The 20,578-nt window shown below is 42.5% G+C and overlaps 2 protein-coding genes across 6 annotated transcripts in view; one reads left to right on the forward strand and one right to left on the reverse strand.

The window, feature by feature from the left end:
* The window catches only part of SMIM14 (small integral membrane protein 14), a 39,272-nt gene extending 38,049 nt beyond the window's left edge, over window positions 1-1,223 (reverse strand). The window contains exon 1 of the mRNA XM_030449900.1: window positions 1,075-1,223. The gene's annotated coding sequence lies outside the window, so the exon portion shown is untranslated. The remainder of the gene's footprint in view (window positions 1-1,074) is intronic.
* A 12,801-nt stretch (window positions 1,224-14,024) lies between these two features.
* Window positions 14,025-20,578, forward strand: part of UBE2K (ubiquitin conjugating enzyme E2 K) — a 37,386-nt gene continuing 30,832 nt past the window's right edge. The window contains exon 1 of one of the 5 annotated variants that reach the window (XM_030449731.1): window positions 14,025-14,143. Coding sequence is in view for 1 of the 5 variants with exons in the window: in XM_030449726.1 (XP_030305586.1) it covers window positions 14,537-14,599 (63 nt within the window). In the remaining 4 variants the exon portion in view is untranslated. The other 4 variants (XM_030449726.1, XM_030449728.1, XM_030449730.1 and 1 more) reach the window with 4 other exon arrangements.

A 20,578-nucleotide genomic window follows, 5' to 3' on the forward strand; every position in this document is an offset into this window, starting at 1 on the left:
ATTAATAACATTACCATAATAAGCTATTTACATCAAAAAAATTTTATGTCCTCCCTTCTAAAAACTGGAGATTATTCTGAGAACCTATCTGCATGCATAGAGATGAACGTTCAAGCCAGTATACGACAAAAAACAGTACCTAGGTCAGCAAATCTATAATCTAAAAGACAACCCTGAGGACTGATCAGACAAACAGGTGTCTGCCAGGAAACAAAAGTTTTGATGTAGGTCGTACACCGCATTCACATAGAGGGGGTGGTGAGCTGAGGCCTCAGAACTGCCACGGAAGGCAGGAGCTGAGCTGCAGGGCAGGACATCTGCGAACCAGGCACCGTGACAGCTGCAGAGGAATGACCGTGGACTTGGAGGCTTGTGGTCTCCAAGGCCGATATACTCCCTTCCCTACGAATAACATCTTGGAGCACGCATATGAAGAGTTCCTGGCAGGAATCCTATCCTTCAATAAATTAATGGCAGTGTGACGCTGTCCTGATTTCCTGAGATTATCGCTCACAATACACTGTCGGATTTCTCCCACTTTATTTGCACAAGCTTTCCAAAGAGTTGGGAGCGGCCTGGGAGCACATACTCTGGTGTCAGCATGCCACTTCCAGCTTCTTTAAAGAAAAGAAAACTAAATCCCTTTGGCTCAAAGTATCAGACTGAGACCCTTTAAAAAAAAAAAACCACACAAACAAACAAAAACCAGAAGCGTGTCATTCGGCACTAAAAACCGCAACTACCAGAAAAACCCGAATCAGAGCAGCTGTACGGAAGACAAGTGGACGTTTCGCTGGTTCGAACAGGAGTGCTGCCCAATAGCGAGGGGAACGGCTCCGGCTCTCCGGGTGTTTACCTCCCGGCAGCGGGGTCGTTTCAGCACTTCAACAGGCTTGAAGTTATCCCCGCACCCCCACCAGGCTCTCCCCAGGCTCCGCGCCCGGCGGACGGAGGGAGATACGAGCGGGGGTACCCGTGGAAACCCTCCCGGCTCTGCCTGGTGACTGCCGGCCCGCACCTCCCCCATTCCCCGCCGCGGCGCCCCCGGCCGCGCCGCCCCCCGCCCCCGCTCACCGTGCTGTGTCCGCGGAGGGCTGCGGCGGGGTGCGCGGCCGGGGCGGTGACGGGGGCAGGGGCAGGGCGGCCGGGCTGGCAGGGGCGGCCCCGCGGCTCGGCCCCGCTGCTTCGGGCCGGCTCACACGTCAGCCCGCGCCACGAGACCCGGATCTGCCGGCTGCCGGCGGTGCCGGGGCGGTGCCGAGCGGCTCCCGCCTCCCGCGCACGCCCCTCCGCGGCCCGACCGGGCCCGGCCCGGTTCTCTGCCTGGGTGGCTGCCACCTTACGAAGGCGGCCCTGGGGCTGGCCGCACCCCGCCGCCTCCAGGCCCCTGGCTGGGCAGCCGTGTGCCGACCTTCGCCAGCCCGCTGAGGCAGGCTTGGGCGCTAGGCGGGCGGGAGGAGAGGCGGACACCGGGCGGCGTCATTTTCAAGCAATGGCTCGGCCTTAAAATAAAGCCCCGAGTAAGTCAGCGCTGAGAAGGCACAAGGGAAGTAGCTCCGCTCCTGTGGGGCCTGGTGTGCGGGTGTATCTGCCACGGTCCCCGCGGTCGGGGCTCTGCTCCCCTGTCAGAAACACAAGCACTCTGCTTGTCCCCCAGCCACCACCTCCCAGGTATGAGGGAATTTTCAGTGTAGTTCCTCACCTTGAAACCTAAAGCTAGTTTAGGAGCTCATGACTTATGAGGGTTCCCTAAAATTAAAGCATCCCTCAAAATACGCATTTAGATGCTGTAGAATGAAGTTAGAAGGGAAAATTTCAGAGCATGGTTTAACCCATCAGGCAGCGGGGTGTACTTGTGATCAGCCAAGGAGCTGGTGTGTCACTGTCCAGTACAAAAAGATGGACCACATACTGTCCTGGGAACACTGACACCTCACATCAGGCAGCGGGGATTGCACAGGGAAGAAAATCTTGTGATCCAGTATTCACAAGGGTGTGTTAACCTCCTCCAAGCCAGAAAACAACAAAGATGCTGCAGTTACAGAGGAAGGAAGTTCATTAGCACCTTGAATACTGTGTTCAGTTTTGGCCCGTTACCCAAAGAAAGACACTGAAGTGCTGGAGTAGGACAACAGAGCTGGCAAAAGGTCTAGAGCACAGCCTTACAAGGAGTGGCTAAGGGAACTGGGGTTGTTTAACCTGGAAGAATGGAGGCTAAGGAGAAACCTTACAGCTCTCTACAATTAAGTACCTGACAGGAGGTTGTAGCATGGTGGGTGTCAGTCTTCTCTCACAAGTAACAAGAGGTGGCACAAGAGGAAATGGCCTCAAGTTGTGCCAAGGAGGTTTAGATTGCATATCAGAAAAAAAATTCACCAGAAGGGTTGTCAAGCATTGGAACAGGCTGCCTAGGGAAGTGGTTTCCATTTCCAGAGGTATTTAAGACATGTAGATAGGGTGCTTGGGGACATGGTTTAGTGGTGGTCTTAGGTTAGACTTGATTTTAAAGGTCTTTTCCAGCCAAAACGATTCATAGCTAAGACAATAACCCAGGTTGTTCTCATATGCTGGCCATATCAGACTATATGAGTCTGTAAAGAAGAGGCAGGAGCTGATGGGAATGATGACTGAGTGATCTACAAGAAAGCAGTATGCAGTGATGGCACGTTCAGCTAAAGCTCTGACATCTTCCTCTCTGATTTTGGATCAAATGCAGCCTCCTCAAAACTCAGCACATCACATCTTTCTGGGTCATTTCTTTTACTGCCCAATCCAGGAACTCACATCATGTCTGGTGATGTCTTGAAATTGTCTCTTGATGAGGTCTGCAAGCCACACTATCTGGCTGGCCAGCCAGCTCGCCAGCTCTCTGTGTGAGATGCAGGCACTCACCCCAGAGAGCTCCCCTTCCCTACCCTCGTTCTTTACCCCTATTACTGCAAAGTTTCTCATATCTGTAAACAGTTTTACATAAATTACCTCAGTAAAAAGCTATGTTTCTCTCTCTCTTTTTTTTTTCTTTCCAGTATTGTATTCTCCATTGTTTGTAGTGCCTTTTTGACAGCATAATACCAATTGTTTTTCTGATAACTTTTTATTGTTGGACCTACATTTCCATTTGCATCCTAAGGAAATATGGGAGGCCTAGTGAAAGGGTGACTCTCATCGATGAAACTGAAGAGTATGAACTGTCAAGGAAGAGGGGTAGGCAATAGGAGCTGCAGAAGTAAAGACCACGAGGAAGACAAACAATGCATAAACTTAATGCTTTCATATCAGCAAGTACATATATGTAAGCAGAAAGTAGCTAGGTAATTTGCATAAAATGTTCTGCCAGAGCATCCCTCAGAATTTGGCCCTCCTGGTTCCCACGGGCAAATGAACAAGCCATAGCAGGCACTGATGCTATCTCAGCTTCCCACTCCCAGGCTTCAGCCATCTGCTCCCCTTACACTCACAAATTTAGTGCACAATACAGCAGCAAAATGAGATCCTGATATGGAGGCTGCTTACAGACTCATTCTATGAAGTCTCCTTTGTGACAATCAAACTACAATGAAAACAGTGATGGCTTAGTCTGCTTTATGAACAAAGGCATGAGATACATTCACAATTGGCTAGTAACAAGAACAGAAGTGTAAATCCATTGATTTTGGCACATTAAAAAGAACTGTGCTGCCCCACTGCAAACTAGAACTATGAAAGCAACTCTGCTTGAAGGACAGAAGAAGATAACATTCCACCAATAACACTGTGCAATGGAGAAGGGTGGGAGCTGAGCAAAATTTACCATGACGTTTTCTACATCTGTCATAAGAAAGCAGTTTGGATTGGGCACTTTGTAAAGCAACAGGCAGATGTCACATTCCACATCCTAGTGCTAGCTTTCAACTCCTCTGCCCTGATAGGCAATCAAGAAGCAGGAGTCATGTTGATCCACCTTGCCAAATAATGGATGAGCTTCTTTACAGATACCCAAGAGTATGACTTTTTCTATTCTGAATTGAAAACTCCCGTTCTCTCTCTGCTGATGTTCTTCTCAACTATGCTGCATAACTCATGCCACCAGGCATTGTATTATTATTATTATTGTCTGACATTATTATTATTATTATTATTGTCTGACATCCAGACACTTGGTGAAGAGGAAATTTTTCACCTGCAATGCATGTAGTTTCATCAGATATTAAAAATGACCTAGAAATGGGGCAAATCCTCTTACTGTAACTCCCTTTCCCTCGACTCCCTTTTTACTTGTATGCAGTCCATAATAAGTAGATAATTCTACTCCCAGAAGGAATCTACATGAAATTCTAATGCAGATTTTGATACTGTACAGCCACTTGGAAGACATCTGCAGAATGGTCTGAAAATGGCATCCAGGAAGTGGAAGGGGAAGGATAATACAGTACCCTTGCAGAAGCAAGGTAGGAGTGGCCTTTTGGTAGCAATGCTGGGATTTTGGAAAGAGGGACCTAATTTGGGAAAAAGAAGCCAAGTCCTTAGAAAAGTTGCTCACAAACATTCCTAGAATTCAGCTATGTTGGCATCTCACAAAACACTCACTGAAGAATTGCAAAGTACTTTGGGATCCTAGGCAGCAAGCCTGTGAATTAGGTGGCACAAAGACTGTACTGTGTACTTAGGATAATTTAACAGAAATTTAGATAGACCCATGATCACCACTGAACAAAATTTACACTGCCAGATTTTCTCTCAATATACAGATACAATCTTAACATCCTAAGCTGTCATGACTCACAGAGAAAGTATGGCTTAGTGGAAAGAAGTAACTCCACTGTAATTGTCAGAGGATCTATGGAAAGCTGTTGTGATCCTGAAGCACAAACACACCAACAAAGACTTTTAGATAATTAGCCACAGTCCAGGAGAAATGATCACAAAGGACTGCTGCAATGCTGCCAGATCACAACTGTCCAATGCAGCTTTCCAACCTAGGAAATGAAGGAAGGAAGTCTGAAGTTCAGGGGAGGACAGCAAGCAGTATTTCACACTTAACTAGAGTATCAATAGTAACTTAGAGTAAAACATGAAATGCAAGAATGCCAACTGGGACGCTTACAAGATCAAGCTTGCAAAAAATATTTAAAGAGAGAAAATAAAGATCTGAACCACCAAACTGTTAATGATAACACTCACTTGTTAATGATAACGCTCACTGGTAAAGATATTCTACCTGAAGTAGAATGAAATGGATCTGTAGAATTAGAACAGTAATTTCTCAGGAACCACATAAGTTAATAAGACAACAGTCCACTAATTTTCATTGTGATTGATAATTATGCAATCAGTATCAGGAACATATTTTGCAAATACTCAGGGAAATTCTCTCTAAAAATGTGGTTTAAGAGAGCCAGTAGTGGTACAACCTTAACAAATTGTTTTCTCCTCTGGGAGAGAATCCATAATAGCAGCTGGATGATTAGATGATTGTGGTGGCTTTCTTAGAAAAAAAAAAAAAAAAAAAAAAAAAAAGATGAGAAACAGTGTGAACTGCTTCTTAAGCAACTGTAGTTCACAGCCATAAGCTATCAGCAGCCACAAACTTACCAGCAGCTAACATTGCTATATTCATCTGAAAATTGCTGGCATTTGGGAAAAACACATCTCAAGTCACCCTCTCTCTCTGTGTTCAGAGACGTTTCAGCATTCAGTCTGAAGCTGCCTCTCAACATGAATCAGAGCCCTCAGCCGTTACAGTTCTCACAGACTTGAAAAAAAAATTAATCCCTGTTCATTTTCCAAGTGAACATCTAATAGAAGAAGCCATATTTAATAGACAAACCAAAGGCACAAAGTGCAAGCCAGTAGATTTGATGAATGTTAGTCCAGGAGAGAATGAGAGAGAAGGAGATGAAAATAAGATCCCAAGGGATTTTTTTGGAGCACTTTACTACAAAAAATCAGCAAAGACTCAAACTTTTCAGCTCAGGAACTGGGAATTACTATGATCCGAAATGGATATGTGCAATTTTGCAGTTGGTATTAACCACTGCTGGCTGAAATTTAAGAGTAACCATCCATTAAATCCTAGGCATCATTTGCCAAGAAGAAAGAGCAAACAAAGAGAGAACACATATCATGCATCACTGAGGAGGTTTATCAAAAGGCATAACTCTGCCAATCAGTCCTTGGAGATCAGTATTCTATCACATAAAACATGGCATCATTTCTGTATGGACTACAAAGAACTACATCAAACCGTTGGAAAAGAAGCTGATCTATTATCATTGTAAGTTAACACTTTGGCTGCTGTAGCACATTCAACCATGCTTTCCATTTTGGATTTTAGAACATGAGTATTTACAAGTGAACTAGAAATTGCTTTCTCAGCTGGCCAGGATCCGTGTGAACATAGTACAAGGAGTTTAGCTAGTGTGTATTTGCTGTTTGAGGATGTGGTATGATGCAGCTAAATGGTTGCTACAATATGTCAGACCTGTTGAGCAGGAACTGTAAACCTTACAAGTGGTTTGGTATAAGAAACAACCTTAGGATTTACAGAACTTGATAACACTTTCTGTTAGGGGGAAAAAAAAATTGTAAAGTACTCATCTCACATGTCACGGTTTAAAATTTTTGCAAAAACACTGCACAGACTAAAGGAAAACATTTCAGTGCTCAGGAGTGTGAATTTACATTTTCAGTGTCTAAATAGTTTCTAGTGGTTAAATTATGTTATTATGTTAAGCTACTAAGGATAAAATTGGGCACAGATGTTGTCTCTAAAACTAGAGGTAATTACTGAAAGACAGTAAGATTTGAAGCCAGTGCCATATTATAACAGAAGTCCAACTCCTATGTAGAAAAACTACCAAACAAACCAGATTCTCCACAGTGGCGCCCAGTGACAGGGCAAGAGCATGGACGGGCACAAACTGAAACACACAACATTCCAGCTGAACATGAGAAAATGTTTCTTTACTGTGAGTGGCTGAACACTGGCAGAGGCTGCCCAGAAAGGCTGTGATGTCTCCATCCTTAGAGATATTCAAAACCTAAATGGACATGTTCCTTCTGAGCAACCTGGAATGGTTGACTGTGCTTAACAGCAGGGGATGGACTACATCATGTTTAGAAGTCCCTTTGAACATCAGCCACGCTGTGGCTCTGTGCTACTGTGCCACTCAAAGGGGAAGCCAGGAGGAAGCACATTGCAGAGCACTGTCACCACAATTTCAGTGTGAGTGAAATTATTTGGGATGGGTGATATTAAAATAGAGGGATAGTAAGATACCTAGAAATATTTCTGTGGGAAGACACTATTTATATATATACAGACTATTCAGTGTTAAGATCTTCTGTGTTTAATGTTTGTTTGGAGGAGACTAACAATGTAACATCAAAACATTCCTACAACTGAGACTTAGGGTATACAAAATCCTGAGAGACCATCATACGGTTTGGCTGAGTATCTCCCTGCATGACTAACCTCTAGCTGGGGAAAGAAAGATGCAGTTTAGAATACTGCCTTTTAAAAGCTGAGAGCTTCCAATTTACCATGTGATCTTTTTGAACTCTGTCAGGAAGACGTGAAACCTCTAACAGCTCCTTGTTTGAGAAAAATATGCAAGACAAAAAGCTCCCTACATCTAAACTAGATTTTCCACCTCAAAAAAAGACATACTCTACTACTGAAAAGACACACAAAACAATATAATTTTTCTAGATACTGTTCTGTGAAACATTGTGTGCCTGACAGAGATCAAAAGGCCAGAGAAATTGCTTATTTCTGCTGCATTTAGGGAAGTTGTACATTACTTGATATACTAGCAGAACACTAATAGAGCCTTGTTTAATCTGACTTTATCCTCAACATTTAAATCTAATAACTTGCCAGATCTTGCAGCCTATATGGTCAAACTGGACACAGTCAAGCTAGAAAACCAACAAAATCAGCTTGTCTTCATTCATATTCTTCAACTGGTCCTTACTAGTTTATATGACATGAAATGCAGTTCAATAATTTTTTTACATGTGTTGTCTAAACAGTGACTAATGATTTAAACTTAATGATTTTTCCCCTAAATTATTATTCTGCTGTAGTAAGATCAATAGAAAAGTGGGTTTTTTTCTTAATACAAAATTGTTCTAGTCTCTGAAATGCAGATATTTTAGGATGGTATAAACAGCACTACAGCTTGATAAATTACCCAGCTGTCATGGTTGAGTTCTTTCTAGATGATCTCTGACAAACTTCACTGTTTTGGAAATTGTTAGAGTAGATAGTTCCAAAATACTTCCACCAATTGTGCATTTGGTGTCCGTTGTGACAGGTTATACTGCAGTTTAGCAAGACAGCCATAATTAGAAATAAAATTCTAACCAGCATTTGAACTTTAAAAATCCCCAGAATCCCAAAATAGCTAGATCAAGCAGTAATAGCTGAATTCAAGACCTCTAGATTTCTGTTTTATTAAAAGGAATTGTATTTTCCTACCTCTCAGCTGAGATCTCTAAAAACTCTTGCACTTTACAAAACACAGACCATTAAAGGGATTCATGACAACTGATGATGCCAAGTACATTTCACTATGTTCTCTCTGTGGTTTGGCTTCTAGTAAATTTCTGATTTTACTGCTTATATTATTGTATTATACTGTGGTTATTCATACATTTTTAATCTATATTATCTTAGGGATGGCAAACTTTTTTGAGTTGGGACCACATTTACTGTAAATCCTATTGCCTGCCAGGAGTTTGAGCTTGCATCTATCTGTTTGCAGCCTACATTTGATGGCTGTATGTCTCAGGTTACATACATGAAGAGGAAAAGGTGTCGAGTCACATCCCTTTCTCCTGACAAGACCTAGCAGTGATGTAGGAGGGCAGTCTGCAACACCCACTCCCTGAGTAAATGTTGTCTTTCTTCTCAAAGAAGACAGGAAGTCAAGTGGAAGCATCCTGGAGACCTAGATTCAATCTGTTAGTTTGACCAACAAGCTGTTAGTTTGACCACTTTGAGCATTCCAGCAGCTAGTTATCTACACTTGTAGGAATACAAGAATATTTTGGCAATTAAAGACCACTATCAATGCTATGCAATTAGGCTGTGACTGCATTTACTTTTCCTCTAAAATAAAATGGGTTTATTTTTTATTTCTTCTGAATTTCTATATTAATTCCAATGCAAACTTCACAATAATTTGCTGTTCCAGTTCTAATTCTGAACTAAACTCTCATAATGACAGACCCTAAGTCTACCCCCAAGCAATTGTTCCAAAATATGGATGCTGCTTTATCTTCTCCCTTACTCACTGCATTTAGGTACTTCCCTGGCTACCACTACACTGAACAACAAAGTTAATCTTCTAGCTTTAAGGTCTTATATACTTTGGCCCTGACGACATTTATGAAGCAGAGATTTTCTGAGAATCAGCCTGAGTCTGATTTCAGCTCCTATAGTCATTAAAATAGCAGGGATTGTTATTCAGTCATAAATCCTAAGGACAAGAGAAGAAAATCATGTCCAGCTGGCCATGAAAAGCTGACCAGCTGCCCTTTTAAGGCAGCTCAAAGTCCCTTTTCTACCTGTCTATGAAAGCAAGGCTGCCATATTTAATTAAAGTTACATAGATTACATGTATTAAAAGTTATTACATTAATAGATGGTAATACAAAATGCTTAATGTGGTAAAAACACTTCTGGCAGAAAATGTTTCTGAGTGGAAAGCAATATGTCAGCAGTGTAACATGGTGATTATATGCTTTATATTATTGGCCAAATCTCTTCCCTTATCACTTTAATGCGCACAAAACTACTAATAATAGCCATATTAGATTGTTATATTTATTTTGGTATTTCCAGCTTGCTTTCCTTTTGAAAGTACCCTCAGAAAAATTGCTATCTTCTTTTTGTAATAGAAAGAAAGGAGCATAGCTTTATACCTTTTCCTTTAGAAGGAATTATTTTAGTTTCCTAATCAACTTGTAATCAACTTGTCAGTCCGATGATGCCAGATTTTTCAAGGCAGATGCCCACTCATTAAGAGTATTAGTAAAGTTGGGACCCCCTGCAGAATTTACAAGAACTGTCTCACAGCTTAACCAGCTTCAACCCCTACACCCCAAGGTATATGTACCACCAGTGGAAAATCACTCCTCCACCATGAAGCAGTTTTTAAAAAACCCAAACAATAATTTTGCTAACAGACTCAACAGCATTGGAGCTGTTTGTATCTAGGTTTCCCTAGCAAAAACATCAGGTTCAAATGTAACATTATTTTAGGAGATACTGCCATGCCAAATTGATGAAAAGTCCATGGTGTACCATCAATTTCTAATAAAAGCCTTCAGTAAGTGAAGAACAACATGGTGTTATTATTAAACTATCAAAAATTTAAGCACATACATTGTTGAATGAAAACTTTGCTAAATCTTGTTTAAAGCTATGTAAAAATCAATAACTGAATTAATTTCTGATCTAACTCCACTAAGTCAGATGAATTTCATCACATGAATTCAAACTCAATGACTTCAGATAACTCTGATGTTTACTTAGTATGCTTACTTCCTTTTTTAGCATATGTACTGAAGCTGCCAGTGACATTAAAAAATGAGACTTGGGAAGTACAGATATGATGAGTGAACACCTCCCCTCTCTACCAGAACAGCCAACAATTTCTGTCCTGCTGTGTTAGGCATTTCTGGCTCCAGAACTCCTACAAGTTCTTCCTCCACGCCTCTAGAGGAAAGCTTGGACCAGGACCTAGCAATCCCGTGCACTCTTTGTAAAGCGAAGCGCTCCCCAACAAGAGGGATCCGCCTGGCAGGGGAAGCCAATCTGCCCGGTTCCACCCAGGAGAGGGCACTCTGACACCTGTCCACGCAACCGGACGCGGACATGGATGGGGAGGAACAGGAAAGTTAGGTGGCAATTAAACACTCGGTCAACTTGCACAACCAGTTACTCATTTTTATGATAGTGCTAATCTTCGGAATGAGTTGAGTCATCCAGATGCTGCCACAACAGGAATACAAAATGACAGGCAACAAACGTGCAGGCTAAATCTATTTTGGTAGTCTCTGAAATTTGCTAAATGATATGCAGATAAAAAAGACAACTTCAGGCATGTAGGCCTCTCCATTAAAAGCTGGGATGACAGAAAGAGAGCTGTAGGTGTAAGTTTGGTGGAAAAATTAGGGTGAACGTTAAAATAACTTGGTTTTATGAATATTATTTCTTCCTGACTTGTTAAAAATAAAGCATTATTATAAATGAGCATATGAAGATTCAAATGCAAAGTGCATACATACTATCTATTCCTAATACCATCTGTAAAGTCAATCCTTGTATGGATGCCTCATGAACTAAATAAAATAAGAATTAAAAATGTTACAGGTTCAGCCCCTACTTCTAGAGTGTTTTAAATCAATATGTAGATCCCGTGAGACTTCTCTCCAGTAAGGAATTCTCCAGCAATAATGGAAGAAGATCAAGCATGACATTTTTTATTTTCTCTAATTTAAGGAGGCCAATATGAGGAGGGGGAAAGTCTTGTTACACAAGACACAAAGTAGCAAAAGAGGAACAGAATGTTGCATGCTGGAAACTTACGGTTTCAAAAATAGCATTTTCTTCTAATGCCAGGGAACAATCTCAGTGATTTCAAATTCTCTCCAGTAACTGTACCAGAAAAATTTCCTATATGAACAACATAAAATTAGGAAAATATGGAAAAGACAAAAGATCATGATGAATCTTAACTTCAGGAACAGAAATATAATCATATTTACTGCTGTTAATAAGTATCTTAGAGTCCCTGGGCAGTATTACCAGGGCAGAGGGGCATCTGTATTCTAAGGTAGATGAACCATGCACGTGGTGACTGTACCATAAGTAAAACGTACTATAAAATATATTATGAAGTCAGACACGGAAGTTGCTGGAATCACACAGCAGATACGTTCTTTTATTTTTCCAAGCATTTTTGTATTTCACAAAAAAACAACTAAAACAAACCCTAAAGCAAACCAAAACCAACCCCCAAAACATCTATTCAAAGATTGGTCCTGTTTTGGCCTAAATCCCTGTAGAGTCTTCTGTAAAACAGGAAATTATAGTAAAGCATAAAGCAGCATATGAGGTATACATTGATAACCCCAGCATGCTGATGAGGTACTGATTTTATGTAGTATTTTAATCCTTGTAAAACTTGTGATTACTCTGTTCTACCCTCAAAAAGCCTTTCTACATGCTCTATGTTTTACCAAGGAGAAAATTAACACAGCATATGGTGAATATGGAGCAGCTGTGAGATAAGTGAAAGATGCCTATTTAAGGACAAGGGAAAAGAGTGGGGTATACTAAGAAAAACAGATACAGTAATTCATATTAATTTTCTTTGCTTTTTGCAGTAACAGACTCTGACATTTGTAATCCAAATGAGCACATGAAAATTAACCTAGAGAGAAACCAGGCAAAATAATTGCCCTTTACTATGGCTATTACTGAATGTGTACTACCTATAATATACAAGCACACTCACAGGAACACAAAGGATTCTGACACTTATTTTCAAGCTTTCTACTCCAGCCAGAGCAAAATCTGAGTATTATTAGTTCAGCTTCTTTCTATGAGCTGTCTGAACAGACATGAGGCATTTGGTGTGGAGATTTTATGTGCTGCCTTTGTAATTTTTGTCGTTAGTACTCAATAGGAGTTCATCACACCATAAAACTAACTTCCATCTGTGAGCTCTAAGAGGAAGAGAAGAGAGTTATTACCCTTATTTTACAGGTGATGGCCTAAGGCACAGAGAAGCTATGGCCTACCTTCTCAAAAGGAACTTAAGACATACACGTGGGACTTAGATGTCTAAGTTATTCTGAAGATGAAGGCCCAAGATGACACTATAAGGCATTAAAAAGAAATAAGGCCTAATGCAAAATGATCCTTCTCAAAAAGGTACTAAAAACCTCAGCAGAAAACCTGCACTGTGTGTTGCATTTAAAAGTTTTAGACTGAAGATCTGAGTTGATGAACAGATGCACACGATACAACATTCTTACACAAAGATTAACTTTTTCTACTCAAACCACAGGGGGAAAGTAAACACACATTCGCATCTGTATCTGGTTGACAGATTGGTTTTTTTTTCAGTTGGGCCTATACTTTCTTTACTGTGTATATGGCAGTCAAAATTGTGTGCATACTAATGGACATAAATAAACAACACTTGCAGATGACAGCCATACATTTGTTGAGATAAATGTCTATGTCATGCATAGTCCTGCGCTGCATCATTAAGAGGAGGCACTATAAAATCTTTCCGTGGATCTTAACATCTTGAAACCCTCTCTCTTCCTGCATAAACAGCAGCTGTAAATGCAATCTCACAGTCCCCTGTGAAAATGCATCTAAACTCTTCCATACCATACTGTGTTTTGTGCACCTCAGGATAGCTGGGATGGTTATTGGTATCCTCCTTCGGTTTTCTATAGCGAACATCTGTGGCTTGCCATGTTTGCTTCTGTAATAAAATATAACAGTCTATAAGACAGAACTGCTGTTTACCTTTTAAAATCTTGTAGCAGAATGCATACAAAGAAACAGTTCCTTACCCTGCCAGGCCCTGTCCTGTGTAAGGACACAGCAGCATCTCCAGGGGAAGGACAAGGGTGTAAAGAGGACAAAGAGCTGGGCCAGGACAGTAAGGAACTGCGGTTTTCACCAGTGAGCATAAAGGAGGAAAATGATAAAGGGGAACTGTTGTATGGTCGGGTTGATCAAGTTCCTAAGGCATGTGAGAGGTCTGCTGGCTATTTTCGCTCAGGGGCTTCACCAGACTGCTCCTTGAGCCAGCTGTTTCCTCAGGGACACCTCAGACTTCCTCTGCTACCTCGGAGCACCCCGGCCCAGCCCAGCTACTGGCTCACACCTCCTGAGGGCACTCGGTCACCCCTTCCTCAGCCGATGCCTCAGGCCTCCAAGGTGCTACGCTCTGCAAGCACAAGGCCGAGCCGGGCCGGGCGGGCCGCGCCGCCCGCCTGACAACACAAGGGCCTCAACCCTGCCCCGGGGCCTGTCAGTGGCGGGGGGCAGCGGCAGGGCTCTGCCTCCGGGCGTTTCTCCTCAGGCTTTCCCCAGGCGCTGCCGGGGACCCGCCTAGACCGTGCCACGGTGAGCGGCAGCTGCAGGCGGGTGTCTCCCGGGGCAAGCAGCGAGCGGGACGAACCCCCCGTGCCTCCTTAGGAGGAGGAGGCGGCGACAGTCTTTCCCTCGAGGGCAGGGGCGAGAAGGCCGAGAGGCGGTTGAGACCGCGTACCGCAGCCGCCCGCGCCAGCCAGCACTCGACCCGCTCCCCCTCCCATCGGGAACCCCGGTGCCCGCTCCGCTCCGCGCACACGACGGCCCCTCCTGAGCAGCAGCAGCGGCCGCGGCAGACCCGACCGCCCTAGCGCGCATGCTCGTGGCGGACGCCATTTTGGTGGGGCCGGGGTTATCAGTGCGAGCGGCGGCGGAGCTCGCTGGGCCCGGCGCGGAGGCAGTGGTGAGTGGGTGCCTGCCGCGGAGATGGCCAACATCGCGGTGCAGAGGATCAAGCGGGAGTTCAAGGAGGTGCTGAAGAGCGAGGAGGTCAGAGCCTATCCCCCCACCCCCTGCGTGCCGCGCTACCCTCCCCCGTGTGTATGTATCTGAGTGTGGGCAGCGGGGGAAGGTGCGGGCGCCCCGCCGGCCTGCGCGGGGACCCCGCTTCCCCCTCGGCCCCACCTCCCCGCGCTGGGGGTGGGCCCGTCCCACGGCCTCGGGGAGGGGAATGGCGATTCCCGGGGAGACGGGACCCGCCAGCCGCCGGGAGGGGGGAGGAGGGAGGAGGGGGCCGCGGAGCCCCTCCCCCAGCGGGCAGCGGGAGCCTCCGGTGGCCTACGGGGAGCGGGGCCGGCGGCCTGGGCCCAGGAAGTGTGGCGGTGGGGGGGGATGCGGGCCGAGAAGGCCGGGGAGGCAGGCAGGCAGGCCGGACCCCGACGGGGGTCGCCGCGTCGGGCGGCCGATGCCCGAAGGGTGCGAGGCGGGGTGGGGCCTGCCCGTTGCGGGGCGCCCGCCGCCCCCAGCCTGCGCTCCCCCCCCTTCTCTGCACCCGCCTGATGCTCCGCGCCCCTCCGGTGGTGGGGGGACTGGGGGAGGCCGCTCTGTGCGGGCCGGGAGGTGATGGAGCGGATCGGTGAGGCCGAGAAGGGGGTATGTGGTCTCACACATCCCCTATAGCTCACCCCTCTGGTCAGCCAGTGCCTGAGGCTGCGGAGTGTGGTTTTGATTACTGCTTTCTTTTTTTTTTTTTTTTTTCCCTTTTTAAAGGATGCAAGTAAACCCGTGTTTATTTAGGTTACTTTATACAGAACTTCGTTTATCCTACTGCATGCTTACTCACCTTCAGGTGGATGCTTTTAAAGCCTCACTAATTTCGTTCATGTTTCCTGAACAGTATGTTCTGAGGGATGTGGTGGTCAGTAAGAGAGGCTGAGTGCTTTCAGGGGGACATGAAAGAAGTTCTGATCAGTGTGGGGGAGCACACAGCAGCATTTGCAGGGTTCCTTCAGTCCAGCTTTTGCTGTGTCTGTGTCTGAGTTGGTGGACGTCAGCCAGAGAGATTTTAATGGCTGTGTCGTCACTGTCGTTCTACTTGGGATGATGTTGCAGGTTAGATGCTTGTGAAATATGTGAGTATGTAACTCTTGCAGCTGGTGTTCTGGTAATCTGAACGTATTCACAGTGGAAAAATGGGGAGGATAAATTTTGAAAGATACTTATGGTTTAAGGAAAGCATGTTTAGGGTAGCAGTATTTGATGTGCTTTTAAATTTAAGTGTGTGCTAACAGCATTGTTGCTATGCAGCTTGAACTAGCCCCTAGAAAATATAAGGGCCTTGTTTTACAGATGCCTTCAAAGCCCAGGATGATTTTGCCAAGCTGTTGCACAGCAAATACAGAATTGCATGCAAACTAAGAGAAATTTCTAGGTGGATACCTTTATATCAGAGTTAGAAAATCTACACCTCGCGCCACATATAAGTAGCTGATATTGTGGGAACAAAGAAGTCTTTATTTCAAAGTGTTTTAAAATGCTTCAAGCCCCTTTTGCTTTGCTTTGTGTAGAAAAAAAGAAACATTAACTTATATAAGCATTTGGGGAAGATCCATGCTAAATTTTCTTACTCTAATGATTGGATCTACTAAGCACATTTTTCAGTATTCTTGTTTGTTTAGGCTGTGCATTGAAGTACAAAATGTTAGAGGTAAATAATGTTTCAAAAGAGCTTTAAGCTGCCTGAAGCTTCACAGAAATAATTATTGTGAAACTAAAATTATGGAATTTAAAAATTATAATACAGAAAAGTTTGGTAAGTCTTATTTCTGTCACTCCCAAGCTATGCGTGAGTATTATACTGGTACAGCAGTATGTATAGAATTGCTGTTCACAGAATATACTAACTCCCCCATCTTGAATGCAAAATTTCAGCATTACTCTGGTTGTCAAAGTTGAAAGCAAATTGTTTTGTGAATGTTTGTACATTCAAGGGCAGTCAAACTATAGTGTCAGTACAACTGAGAATGAAAACATGGAGTGAGATGGTGAATGGAGGTATGCAATTACATACTGCAAATCACAGGGGGAAAATGTGTTTTTCTGTGCGATTTGTGTTCTAAAATAATTGTTCAACCTGGTTTCTTTTTTTTTTTAAAAAGGAAAACTTTAATAAATGAAGTTGCTAAATTTATCTTTTAGAAGTTTTAAGTCCCTTTCTGAAGACAATGGCTCACATTATCTGCACAATTTTTTTTTTTCGATGCTTTGACTTTCACTTAAATGTGAAGAGCAGCCCCCTTGTTTCCTTGAAGATGCAGTATGAGCACAGGTGCTTGGAGGAGGGGGCAGGCACACTTGGAAAAGATAAATAGGAAGTTTGGTTTCTTGTCTTCTAGTACTTGCCTTTGGGCTGAAATGGAGTGGCAGAACCAGAAATGTTTTTAAAAGGGAGCAGCTGGATAGCAATTAATTCCTTCTGCATTTGAAGTGTGTGTTGGAAGCACCAAATTTCGTTTCTAAATACCAGTGAAGAAAGAGTTCTGAAAAATGGTTTTGTCCTTGCTATGGATAAGAATCTATGGATCCTTGGATAAGGATGCTATGGATCCTTATGGATCCATATGGATCTTTGCTGTTCATAGCAAATACACCTTTCATATTACTTAGTGCTGTTTCCTTGACTTAAATGGCATTTCTGGGAAATCACTAAAATGTGAATTTTAGACTTGTCTTACTTCCTGGTTTACAGATGAAAAAAATTTAAGTTTTTAATATTGGGTTTTGGATTCTGCATATTTTCAAAAAGCATTTAGTCTTTTCTCACTTGAGCAACAGAAGTTTTCTTCTGCGCTTGCTTTACCCTTTTCTAAGTTTTTTATGACCCTTACACATTACCCTAATAAGTGATATATTGTATATTTAAAAGAGATCCTTGCAAATTCAGTGTTTACTCATCTATTTAATTCTAACATAAATTTCTCAGAAGTGTTCTCCAGAGTATGATTTAAATAAAACGTAGCTTTGTGAGCGAAGAAAGCTTTGGATTTTCAAAGCTAGATGAGGTACTGCATCTTTAACAAAGTTGAAGCTGTTAAGTTAGTCTAGTTAATAACTTTAATGTTTAAATATGTGTTAAAGGTACTGCACTATGCTTGTATGAAAATTCCAAAATGAGTAAACAGTACATTAAGTCATCATATTCCATATCCTAGTCTAGGCAAGTCATAGGTAGCTCAACTTTATCTCCTTTCTTGTTCTGTCATTTAATTATTCTGTTGTCTGGTTGGTTTTATGGTCTGAAATTTTAAAGCTGCAGAGTGGTTTTTTTGAACTAAAGTAGAAGATTGCAGCATGATAATGAAACCAATAAGTAGGTGGTGAGAATAGTATCCCACTTTTGGTAGGTGGGAGAAGGCCTGGGTTAAGGTTAGCTGATATTTCAGAATAAGAGTTACTGGAATGCTGCAGTGGGTAGCCATATACTTAGCTACTCTGTTTATAAACATCTGTCTTTTGAGAGGGAGAACCTGTCATTTAACAATGAAGAGAAATGTTTAAAATCTCGTCATTTGAAGACTGCTGAGCAGTGCTTCTAGTTCATCAGATATGTTAAAAATGTGTGACTTGTTTTCATATTTTAATACAGCCTTAAATATATTATTCTATCACTGAAGGAGTCAATGTTTAATTTACCCTCTAGTTTCTTTTCTAATGTAGAAATGTAAGGTGTTTCCTGGCCATCTTTAAAAGTCAGAGGAAAATATGTACCTTACAGCTTTGGTACAAAAGGTAACCCACTGAGAAACAGAGCTTCATCCTAGCAAGAAGGGAGTTGCTGGTATCTCTAACACAATACGCTTTTCTCTTACAGATATCAAGAAGCGGGGGTTTATCTGCATGGGAAGTAAGCCTAGATAGAGCTGAGAATAAATTAAACTCAGTTGCTGTTATGGTATGTGAATGTCTGTATGAACAGGTATCTGAAGTAACAGTTAAAATTTGTAAATTGCTCAGATCCAAAATAGCATTCAAGTGAAGGCAGTAGGTTAATGGCAAAATTTGAAGCACTTAATTTTCAAGAAGAAAGTGGTTACTTGTTTTGGAGTAGGAGTTTTTGTTATTTACAGGAGAAAGGGAGAAGGCAAAGGTAATGGTAGTCTGCCATACCATTTTTCTTAGGCTTTTAAAAATTCTAGTGAGTCGCTGTGGTGTCTGCTTCTATCATTGCCAGTAGTGGTTTTGTGATTTGTCAGTTCATAGTAAGGTGCTAAGTGACATCTCTGAATTTTTTTTGCTATTTGAAAAAGCCATAAGTATTTGATCTTCAGGCTCAGAGGAACATCATTACTTTGTTTATATCCATGTGGAAGTTGAATTCACTGATACTGAAACTTTTAGTAGCTATTGTGCTTTAGTGTTACTGGAAAAGCCTATTAGGAAGAAAAGCAAGCATCTACTCTTTCCATTAATCATGTAGAAACAATGCGGATATATAAGAATGAGATGTCTTCTATTATGGCTTCTGAATTGGCAGCATGTTTTTTTTAAGCAGTGTCCATTTTCTGCTAATAAATATGCTTAACTTTTGATGAATAAGAATAGTCCCATTGAAGTCAGTAGAGATTGAGTGCAGTGGGACTGTTTGTGGGAATAAAGCTGGAGTGTGCCTAGATAATTAAAAGGCTTAAAGATAAAAACCTGATAAAGATGCAGACTTTTAAACTGACATTATTATACTGGTACCACCTCTCGGAAGGCTTGCATAGGCTAAAAAACTGGTGATGGTGGGGTTTTTAGTGCATCTTAAGCTGGAGAAATGCCTGACAGAAACCTGTTGAACAGAGGTGGGTACGAAGTCCTGCATCTGTGGGGAAGTACCACCACTAGTACATACAGACTGGAGACTGGAAACAAAGCAGGCTGGCAGAAAAGCATCTGCATGACCTAGTAGAGAGCAAGTTGAACATTATTCAGCAGTGCTCTTGTGGCAAAGAAGCCCAACCACATGTAGGGTTGCATTAGCAAAAATGTGGTCTGTGAGTTGCAGGGAACTGATTCTTAACCTCTATTCCATGGTTGTGAGACTGTATCTGGTGTACTGTGTCCAGTTTTGGGATTGGTGGACATTGTGTCCAGTGGTAGGACATTGGTATACTGGAGTAAGCCTATCACAGTACTACCAAAGTGGTTAGAAGGCTGGAGCACAGGATAAGTGAGGAAAGAACTGGTGTTATTATGAGAACTGTTCAAAGGGACATATTCCTGTCATCCACAATACCTAATGAAAAGCTCTGGAGAAAAGCCAGAGTACTCTCAGAAGTGCATGGGGATGAGAGGCAACAGACACAAGCTGAATTATGGGAAATTCAGACTAGACACTGGGGAAAAAATTACCACGATAGTAGTCAAACATTTAAACAGATGGAGCAGTAAGCTTGTGGAATCTATCCTTAGAGGTGTTCAAATCTCAACAAATTGTTGAGCAGCCTGCTCTCCTTGTACCCTCTTTGAGCAGGACATAGGACTAGAGGCCATCCAAGTGTCTTTTCCTACATTCTCTATTTCTAGGATAAGATTTCTTTTAATGACTGTGTTGGGGTTTTTTTCCTGATTGTGAGAGAAAACTCACAGACAAGTCTCCAACTCTGTTGCCACACCTGATAAAACTTACCCCTGTAAACAAGTTGAAGAATTTTGAAGTAGACTGTTTAGTTAAGAAGTTCCCACTATTGGAAGACAGTAATCAATCCTCTTTAAATAAGAGGCTGGGTTTTTCTGGTGGATGCAAAGCTGTCAGGGTTTTTAGGTTGAAAAAGTTTTGTGCTGGAACCCTGAAGGTAGAATAGATGTTAGATCTATAATGCCTATTTAAGCTGCATTTCTCTGAAATGTGAAGATAATCTTAACTTTAAAGTAGTTGTTTGTGAGATCCTTTGTAGATTGCCCGTAAGAATTTTGTCTACTACATATTTCAAGCCATGCCTGTATTTTAGGCAAGGCAAGGTTTATAGCTGTTTCCTATAATTATGT

The sequence above is a fragment of the Calypte anna genome, chromosome 4A, assembly GCF_003957555.1.
Source record: "Calypte anna isolate BGI_N300 chromosome 4A, bCalAnn1_v1.p, whole genome shotgun sequence".
Taxonomy (NCBI): Eukaryota; Metazoa; Chordata; class Aves; order Apodiformes; family Trochilidae; genus Calypte; species Calypte anna.